This window comes from Scomber scombrus, chromosome 14 (genome assembly GCF_963691925.1).
Source record: "Scomber scombrus chromosome 14, fScoSco1.1, whole genome shotgun sequence".
NCBI classification, from domain to species: domain Eukaryota; kingdom Metazoa; phylum Chordata; class Actinopteri; order Scombriformes; family Scombridae; genus Scomber; species Scomber scombrus.
Window position 1 is genome coordinate 24501020 of NC_084983.1, and position 10945 is coordinate 24511964.

The 10945-nt window shown below is 39.6% G+C and overlaps 1 protein-coding gene across 1 annotated transcript; it reads right to left on the reverse strand.

Moving 5' to 3' along the window:
* Positions 1-4481: 4481 nt before the first annotated feature.
* On the reverse strand, positions 4482-5858 carry LOC133994309 (homeobox protein MSH-D-like). Its single transcript, XM_062433555.1, has 2 exons — positions 5471-5858; positions 4482-4936 (listed from the first exon to the last, which is right to left on the reverse strand). Exons 1-2 carry the CDS (start codon positions 5856-5858, stop codon positions 4482-4484), a joined length of 843 nt encoding a protein of 280 aa, XP_062289539.1.
* Between the last annotated feature and the right edge of the window lie 5087 nt (positions 5859-10945).

Genomic DNA, 10945 nt, shown 5'->3' on the forward strand with positions numbered 1-10945 from the left:
GTGTGTGTGTGTGTGTGTGTGTGTGTGTGTGTGTGTGTGTGTGTGTGTGTGTGTGTGTGTGTGTGTGTGTGTGTGTGTGGTGTGTGTGTGTGTGTGTGTGTGTGTGTGTCCCCGGCATAATCTCTAAAAGCTTTGGCTGTCCCCCCTCTTGCACTGGCCTGCTCCAGGCAATTTCCCTACATCTGCTACTATGTGGCTCTCGAGGGATAACTCCAAAAACCACACAAACACACACACCCCAAAAACAGAATTCTTGTGCATCATGTCCAACTCTGTACATGGAAACTGCTCAAGGCTTCATTAGTATCTGTAAACAAGTTCAAAAGAGAACAAATCAGTAGCAGCAGAGACACTAATTGTCTTTCTGTATTATGAAAGAGAGAGCAGAAATTACATTAGATTATGAGATAGAGCATTCAAATTGCACAACTGCATTTTTCAAACTTTCAGTGCTGTCAGGGCAGCTCTGAGCTGCTAGCCCTAATTTTTTGATGATGTAGACAAAAATGCATCTGTACCATTGTGGCACGGCAACATAAACTTTGTTTTTGTTCTTTTTGTTCTAACACATTTACTGTTGGTGAAAGAGCTGAACTTGTGAAAGAGGTAAATGTGATGAAGGTAAATGGTCTGTCGTTATTTGAATTGCAATTGCAGGTGGTATAAGTTTGTTTCTACTTTGTTGATAATTATTAATATGTATTATGTGTTTGATTACTCTAGATATTTGCTTTACTTAGACTTTTTTTCATTTTTTGGTCAATGCATTATTAGTCCTAAAATTTGAGAAAAGAAGAGGTTCTGTTTCAGGACTCAATCTCAAACTTTGTACTATAAGGTTCATCTGCAAAGCACCAATCAGTGCTCAGAATGTAGACAGAAGGACCAATCAGGTTCCACCTCTTTACCACGTGATCTCACTGCTTTGTAACTGTGGTTAAAAGAGCTGAAAATGTATAACACTAGTACAGACACCAACTGAGTTTTCTCGTCTGAACTCTGAAGCTGATTTGAACCTTTATCTACTCTATTACTACTCTGCTATTCTGCTTCTATGCTGAGTTTAATAACTCTGAAAAGAAGAGCAACAGACAGACACAGCAGCAAAAATAAAACAGCTTAAGAAGGAGAGAAAATACCAGCATTTTTTTGGGAATCAATCTTTCTAAGATTGTCTTGAACTGTAATGTTGGTAAAACCTGATCAACTATATAACGTCAACTCAGTGCCTAAATTTAAAACATGCAGCTAAATTAATGTCTGTGCCCAAATTCTATAAATCATAACTCTCGGAAGGGCACTCTTTATACATTGATCTTATTTTATTTTAGTTTTTGAGATTTTATTACATGGAACAAGAGACTGAAACTACCTTCTAAGTAGTTAACTGTGAACTAATACAGGCATCGTGTGTTAATGTGCTCAATTTGTGCCAAAATGCTGGAACCAAAACACAAGAGTGACTCAAAAAGACTTTGACAGGCTGCTCCTCAGACATGAAATCCTGCTCCCTTGATGCTTTTTCTCAAGCAGCATTAAGAAGGTTCTGCGGACATGTCTCTAGCAAAGAAGGAAGAGGGAGGACATGGCAGCACAGTTACATCATTGCTAAACAGTTATAAATATTAAACAATAGTAGGATTCTCACACCATTAATAGACATATTGAGCACATAAACATCCAGGGGTACCCTATTAATGTTTTCAATTATTGCATATCAGTGACCAGACAGTAGGTGAGTGACATCAAAAGTAAATGCAACCACCATCCAAATAAGACGCCATATAGAGATACTACTTTCATGTAAACATTCTACATTTTCTGTGTTGCTTCTGCACCTTAGTGTCCACATTTGAGCATAATTTTTTTAAATATTTTGTATGTAAGTCACGATGGATAAGAACATCAGTGAGACACAAAAGATTGATTCATTTTTGATATTTTTTCAAGTTCAACATTTTCTAAAGTTTCTGTTTTTCGAAAATCATTATAATCATATCATAATAATATATAGTCATATTATCTCTAAAATATCCTGCATTTGGGATGTCATGAATGTCATTCTGCAAAGTAGTTAATGGAAATTCATCTGGAACTACATTATACGACACAGAACCATCAGTCAGGTCAAGCATGAGCTGCTGCCAAATCTGTGTGTTTATTTATATTTACCCGAGATTGTTGAAAGACCGTCCTTCACAATCTCCTCAATCAATTGCTGTTTGTTTGTCTTCTTTTTTCCCCAGTGTCTAGTGTACGCCTGATAAACTCCAACCAATTTTACTGGCATGGTGCTTCACAGAACAGCAACGACAAAGAGGAAGGATATTTTTTTTCCCATGATGCTATATTACAAACAGCCACTAGAGGGGGCAGGAGACAAGCACATGACATGCAGACAGAGGAGACAGAGGGCTCAGTCACATGTTGTCTTTAAGTAACACCCTGAACCACAAGCATGACCAATCACTGTCAGAGGAAAGGAACTAGGAATGACAAAAACAGATCCTCAGCGCCTGTGACAACCCTACAAACCCAAAGACAGAGAATTTATGAAATAGCTACTTCACCGCTGAAACATACACCCCTCCAGTAAGTAGAACAAACTTGATGCTTCACAAGAGACTTCGAGCCACTCCAGCCAATCTGCACTTCATTAAGTTGATTGCTTGCCCTCTGTAAGCTACTTGCTTGCCTGCCAGTTCCCTCTGCCTGCCTGGCCTCTCCGCCTTGTTCTGATTAAAGGGGAACCTCATAAATATGCTGCTGCCTATAAACGATTTCCTCGTCACATCAAAGTCACACGGAAGTTGTAAGCTGCTCTCATAATTGCAACAAAGCACAGGCACTTCTTAGCCACCCCACACCCCACCAAACTCCCCCTGAGGGGTCTGGTAGAATTTGGCTAAATTCAAAACTTAAGTTAATTTAAAAGTATGATTTTAAAAAATACACCAAATAAAGATTTTGAAAAGGAAAAATTATAGACAATAGTTTCAGGTAGTTTTTCCCGACTAATTGTCAACCCAACTACCTAATTATGGAGATAAATGCTGTTGTTAGTTCTCACACTACTGCTGTAAATGCTAGGGGAACCTGAATAACTCATTACGCTCATAAATACAGACATAATGATTGCCAGAGAGACTGTATGCAAACAAAGCATTGCTGTGTAAAAATGAATCTTTGCTTAAAAAAAAAGAAAAGAAAGTTTGACCGGTGGTTAATGACAGCTCAGTAAGATCAAGAATTATCTATGAAGTTTGATAATTTATGGGTATCGTTTATGGTTTGTCAAACATTGCCTTGAAGTGACTGCTGTCTGATGGGAAACACAGACACAGTATTTAACCACACAAATGCACAAATTCACGAAGAGCAGCTGTATCTGCACAGGGTGAAACACGAAGGAGAAAAAAAACACGTAACAGCTGGTTTTCGCAGAGTAAATCGCTTAAAATGACTTACGCAGCTGCACATGTTTACATATTCCTATTACATTTTTCACACATAAAAGAAAAATGTCATTTATAGAAAGGAAGAAGTCTGTAAAGGCTTTATTTGTTTTGTCCATTTGAATAAAACATTGGTGGAAAAAAAGACTAAAATATAGACTGCATAGCATAATGTAAACCCTTTCAAAGGGATGATTCAAGAGGAACAATATAAATACATTTTTGGTCAGAACTCTTGTACCATATTCTCACATAAATACACAACATGAGGCATTCACACATTTCCAGCATTATATTTCAAAGAGAATAAATATGTAAGTCTTTTAATGTGTGATAAGGAAATAAAGGGGGTGATCAAAATGTTTTTTTATTGCTATGGAAAATAAAATGTGAACAGTTTTAATTACAATAGCGTGAAAGGTTTTATGTGAAGAATAATTTGAGGCTTACTGTCATGAAGACTCCATGGACAGTTTTTAAAGGCGGAAATTAAAGGAATGCTGTTAAAGTGATATGTTTTATTCGGCCTGAGTTGCTGAGTGTACAAAAGTACAAGTGTACAAAGTGTCTCTCTATTAAGGCTCTTTTCAACAAAAAAAGGCACTTTATTTGATGAAGGGAAAGGCTTAAGGGAAAGTTTAGTTGTATTCTGTATTATTTGTGCCCAGTGCAAGTCCTCGCCCAGCTCAATTATTGCTAAGTAAACATGAGAAGAATATAAACAGCTTGACAGACGCTCCTCCTCATAAAGACAAGTCATGTAAACAGGCAGTCCAAAGAGGGCAAGAGGACATCTACGTTTTGGGTTTTTTTTTTGCTTTGTTTTGTTTTGTTTTTTGTCATCGCTGTGGGAAAAATATATTTGACTTGAAGTGCTTGGATAGTTGATTCAAACACTCCTTGTGCATCATTAACATCTTTTTTTTTTCTTTTTTTTAAATGTCAGTCACGTCTTCATGTCCATTTTTGGGAATCCTGGGAAGTGTACTGAAACACATTTCACCAAAGTCAGTAATATTTCCATTTTTATGACAAGTGGTACATGCCGTAGCCCAGAGGAGCAGCGTACAGTCCTAAAGGTGAAATGGGCAGTATGGGTCTGTGCTGCTGATGGTAGGCAGAGTATGACTGTCCGTATAATGACATGGCGCCCAATGACAGTGGTAACGTAAAGCCAGGGTGTAAAGCTCCAGCAGCAGCGGCTGCCACTGCTGCCGTCTTGGCGTCAGCAGCCATCTTGAGTTTCTCCAGCTCGGCCTCCTGGAGCCTCTTGGCTTTTGCCCGGCGATTTTGGAACCAGATCTTCACCTGGGTCTCTGTCAGGGTCAAGGACGAGGAGAACTCAGCCCGCTCTGCAATTGACAGATACTGCTTCTGTCTGAACTTCCTCTCCAGGGCCAGGAGCTGAGACGTGGTGAAGGGAGTGCGGGGCTTTCGGTTGGTCTTGTGCTTCCTCAACTGACAGTTGGGATTGATGAGACCTTGGAGAGGAAACAATGAAAACAAGATTTTAGAATGAAGATTTTGACTTCTAAATGTGTTACATAATGACTTCATAGTTGAAATACGATGCTACTGATTATCCTTCCAGGACTGATCAGTTTGCCACAAATTGTCTTAATTCACTTAGTTAAAGTTGAAAGTTGGATATCAGGACAGACTTTCATCCTATACACTACATTTCAGTAATATGTTGCATATTATAATGTGTGAGGATCTAGTATAAGTAAGTAAACAAACACTCAGTAACCCCAAATATAGTGTATATCTGAGTGATTATACAGCAATTGGTTCACTTTATACTACCTGCTGACATTAGCCATTTTATGCCTTGAATTGCAACACAGCTTGTAGAAAACCAAAAAACTGTCAATCTTGCTGATCAAAGAATGAAAACTTTGTCTACTAGGCAACTCATTCAAATTCTAAACTTTGACATTGTGGGCTGTAAGATAAGAATTATTAGGACTGTGTCTATAAATCCATACATTTTGTTTTATCATGGGTAAACTTACGTGGTTGTGCAGAAAACGCGCTGTTGGTGACCCATGGCGCGCAGTCCTCGGACTCTGATGTTTCGGATTTTACAGGCGACGAAGGGGAAGCCATAAACCTTTTTCGGCTTCCCCCAGGAGGACTGCACGTCTCCCGGCACATATACAGAGAGTTTAATCCTGAGGGAGACAACACCACCGCTCCACTCTCCGGTGTACCGCAGGTGGACTCTCCGCCACGTCCGTCCGTCTTCCTCCCGGACATAAGCGCCTCCACACTGAACGGGTGATGCCGGCGCACCACCGGAGATGTCTTCTCCTCTGCTGAAGTGTCTGCCAAGTCCGCGCGGTTACTGTCCTCTTCCGACGAACTGCACCCCAAGTCCTTATAGGTCTCCTGAGTAGTCATCTCTCCTCCAGGTTTGGTCCGAAAAAAGGTGAACTCCAAGAGGAAGGGGCAGCCAAAGTGCAGTCAGGTGAGACTCGCTCCGGCGAGTGCAATGTTGTGCAGCTGTCAAGTTGTGAGTGAGAGTATGTAGACGCGTCACGTTGACACGGCTCGACTTTAACCAATCACTGCGAGCCAAAATGTTTACGAGCGAGCAGAGGGTGCCTTCAGGGACAGTCGGAAACAGAACTGCTTGTTTTGGCTTGAGGGGTGCAGTGCAACAGACACGAAATTATTATTATTGGCCTGTTAGTATTATTGCACAGCAGGTTCTTTGCTCCCCTGGTAAAAATAAAGGATAATAAAAATGTTTAATTTCATCATTAGTAATTGATTTCAATTTAGGATAGTGGAGGAAAATGATGTAAGAATGACTATTTTGACCTGTGCCTTCACTTCTCCAACAGTTGTTTATCTTATCAAATTACTCAACTTTTCAGCTGTTTCAGTTTGTATCACAACAATGTAAAAAAAAAAAGGTCTGCATCCAGTAAAGTTTTACAAGTCTCTTGCTCAATTTTGTTTTGCGAAATCTTAAAAAAAAAAAATGTTTTTCCATAATAATAAGTAATAAGTTATCCTAATGTTGCTTCTTTGCTTTAAGTGAACTTGGGGGAAAAGACTGCAAAAATAATAGCTCTGCCACAGCATTATCACATGTTAAGCTTCAGTAATGGATTAGCTCTAACTCTAACCTCATGAGACTGCATGTGTAAACATGGGCCCCATGCGGATAATTATGGAGAATTATACCCAGGATGAAACACTGATCCCTTTTCTTCTTTATCTCTCTTTCTGATTTGTTTGCTGTTCCCTTTATTGGGACTTTCCATTGTAATTCACAATGTGAGCTGTGTCAGTCCAGCCTTTAAATAAGGGTGTCACACTCAAATTACAGAGTAAATTACTTTACTAAATTACAGATTTACGTTTTAAAGTCCTTAGCTCGGTCCAGCTGGTGTCTGGGGCGCGACTGACAAAAAACGCGATGAGACATTCACATGTCTCTCCATGTCTGTTAGCCGACTCATTCATCTTCTTGTCCTATGATTCAATGCCATTCTCTACACACATTAGACTTGAAGTAACTCATTGTGATTCTTATGAAGTAACTCATTGTGATTTTTCCATGGCCAATTTCACGTTATGTCAGATGAAAGAACCCGACTCCTGATGGAGAACTTTACACTTGTTCCAGCAGTTTATTTGAAGAAACAGCTCTTTGATGAATGTTAAAATATGTTAAGCTGAGAGGATGTTTCACTTATCTTAAGATTTTTTCTCATGGACATGGTTGTTCAAGTAATTTCTTATCTGTTGCCTAATTGCTCATATTTAACACTCAGGCCATTGGTAATCGAAACCGTTCTGTCACTGAATGATAATTAATCGGTATTTCACATCACAAGGTCCTATCCACACTCAGTCTGCTAATGTCTGAGTAGTAGAAGCAATGTGTGTGTGTGTGTGTGTGTCCTTCATTCACATACAGTACAGCAATGCACAACTATTACAGCGTCTCCTACAGGATAACAGGATTTTTTGCCATTTAGGAATACATTCTTTTAAAGTAGTTTTTTGTATAACTTACTGATGGCAAAAGGAAATGTCTCACTTGAATACTTCAGAGAGAAATAGAGATGGTGATTTTACTGTAGCAAGTTTTTCCTTTTCCATATATCTTTTCTTCAAAGAGGACATAGCCTACTACATTTTTGAACATCCCTGAGGATAGATTTCTATACAGTAAATATTCACTTTCTTGCCCCTACATTTTTATGTGTAGCCAGCAGGCCCCGGTAGCTTGTGTATGTCAGACTGTGTAGCAAGACTCAGTTCCCAGGAGACTGCCACTGCTGCCTTATTAAAGTGGGGTTATTTCACAGACAATCAGAGGTTTGTGAAGGCGCCAGTAAGCGGCCAGATGAAAGGACCGACTCCTCAGGGGAGAAACTGTTGCCTTTTTATTTTTTTGCAGCTCTGCTCAGGATCCCCACCTCCATCCTCCTCCACTCCCTCCACCTCTCTCTCTCTCTCTCTCTCTCTCTCTCTCTCTCTCTCTCTCTCTCTCATCTCTCTCTCTCTCTCTCTCTCTCTCTCTCTCTCTCTCTCTCTCTCTCTCTCTCTCTCTCTCTCTCCTCTCTCTCTCTCTCTCTCTCTCTCTCTCTCTCTCTCTCTCTCTCTGGCTGTGCCCGTACTCCCCACAGGCACCTTGTCAGTCATTATTCACAGAACTCGTTCTTGGCTGAGTGTCAGTGGCATGTCTCCTCCTCTACTCCTCCTGTTTTCTTCATTGCACTCTTTGGTGCTTGCTTCATATATCTTTATTTATTGCATCTTATTTATTCTTTCCTTTCTTTTTCCTTTCCATCCTTACCTCCACACAATTTTCTGCATTCTTTTTTTTTTTTTTACGTTATCTCTTCCCTGATAATTGTTTTCATTCATATCTTTCCCTCGAGTTTATCTTCCTCCTAATACTCTTTCTCTTCCCCCTTCTTTTATTTTCATATTCTTGTTATTCTTTCTTTGTGTTTATTTATGACTCCAGCTCCAAGTTCATCTATCAGATGAGCGCTCTCGTAAAGAGGAGACACAACAAGTGCCACCCTGATCATCAGACTCAAATCTAATAGGGAAGGAGACATAATAACATCCTTGGCATGATTTGTGTCAACCTATCTTTCAATCTTGTCAAATGAGGAAAACTGCCAATTGTAGATATTCTAATCACAGAAACCACCAGTACGTATTTAATTGGCTTATCTGGACCCATAGCCCATCTGTCACTAGCATGCATTCATAGCTCATTTATAAACAATGTCATACCCACCTCTAGTAATACAGAATATGAGGTAGTGTTCTCCTTGTATGCACATGTGTGAATCTTGCAAAGACTTGCAAATAATGCGAACACAGCTTTGTGTCACCACAGATTCCAAAGAGAATTTTAGTAAGAGAAGAAGAAGGACGAATAAAGGAAGGAAGGAAAGAGGAGGAGGGGTAGGAATGAGAGGGTTGCTCTCCTGGGTGTAGCAAAATTACCCACACATCCCACTTCCTTTTTTCCATAATATCATTTAAGCCTGATAATAGCGAAAGCAATTTGTCTGAACATGTTTGTGTGGATGTGTGTTTGTGTGTGTGTGTGTGTGTGTGTGTGTGTGGATGTCTGTACAGTATGTGTGCGTGTGTGTGTGACAGAGAAGCTTGAGAAGCCTCTGTTGTGTGGGTCGGGCACACCTCAGAGCATTGTAATTACAGCAGAAGCTTTGAAGTGGTGGAATGTTTGGTTGGGATAATCAGCAGGCTGTGCTACACTCACACACTATTTACATTCCCATTAAAACAGTCATTCATGCCACCACAGCAGTAAATTTGACTATCTATACTGATACTTACAGAGTACAAAGTTGGGCAACAACATGTTAACATGTCAAATGTGATGGCTTACATCATAGAAAGAGTTGTTGCACTACTGTGTAACTTAACACATACCATATCGAAGTAAAGTATGTAAATGTATGTAATCCTTTATATGTTGGCAGTTTTCTGGGGTCTTTTTCTTCATCAAATTCTAAAGTCTTCCTTAGTTTAAGACCTGAAAGCTGTGACGGTTAAAATAAATAACAACCCCATAACTGTTGTTTTTTGGTCACGTTGTGTCTTATTAAATAGCAGACAGTATTGTAGATTTAAAGTCATTTGAAGGAGATTAGCCCCCTAGAGATCAAGGCCACCCGTACAACCACAGCAGCCTGTTTTACCAATTAAATTATAATGAAACTGCTCAATCCAGCACATTTCCAAGTATTTTCACTTCCTATATTGTTCCACTAATACAACCGCCTTTGTATGTTTTTTTTGGCTTGTCTAACCAGGAAGTCATTTTGAAAAAGGAAGTCATTTTGAAAAAGTGGACAATGTGGTTGATCAGTATCATGATATTAATAAGAACATTTTTCCAACATCAATATATATACCTACGTATATTGCAAATGTTTCCAAGTAAATAGAATAATCAAAGCGGTGTTTTAAAACAAACACCTGGACTACGCTATTTTCTAAAACGATAAACACAGTACAATTATATCGACATGGTATAATTTTCACTGACATTAAAATTATACCTCAGCCCTGCTTTGTATGAAATATTCCTCACTTACACACATCCAGATATTTATGCATATGCATGTTAACATTAAAACACACACGCTGTGTAGTACTGTACACACAGTTAAATTGCATTCTTATCAGTAAGACAAGTAACTTGTCAAACCAGTGGGACATGTTGAAGTAACTAACTGAAGAACTGACATGCAATCACATTGTTTGCACTCAGATGCAAATCAGTTTACTGTTCCCCACCCTCAACCTCACCATCATCCTCACCTCACCCTCACCTCACCCCCTCCCTCTCCCTCTCCCTCTTTCTCTCTCTCTCCAAACCCCTCAGAACCTCCGCCTGTAATGCACCTAAATGACTACCTTGAATACTACAATGGCGCCAGGGCCAATTAGCTGTTAACACTGGAGACAGATCTATTCAGAAGCCAGAGGAATGAGGCCTCCTGTAACGTGAAAGATTGATGCCCACTTTGCTAATGACAAGAGAAGGAGGCAATCTGTTGCTTGACTCAGCCCTGGGCCATGTTACAGGATAGTCAGCTGATGATTGTGAGCCTGCAGGGCATGGGTTCCTGAGAAAACTAGCAATGGAGAAGAAGTCCCTGTTACCAGCCAAAACATTTGGACACATTTTCCCATTCACTTGAGTGACAAAGTGCGTTCATTTTGACTGGTACTGTGCCTTCATATAAATATGCATGCTTATAACATGCTCAAAAACAGTGATTCCCAACTGATTGCTCTATCCATAAACAGTTGAATTATAATGTGATAAACATCACACAGCCACAACGATGAATAACACATGACATAGTCACAGCACATATCACACATCTCCTCTGTATCACAGATTTTTTTACAATACCATGTCATAAATATAGAACGTATCAACTGGTTCAGGTTGCTGTAATGGAGCATGC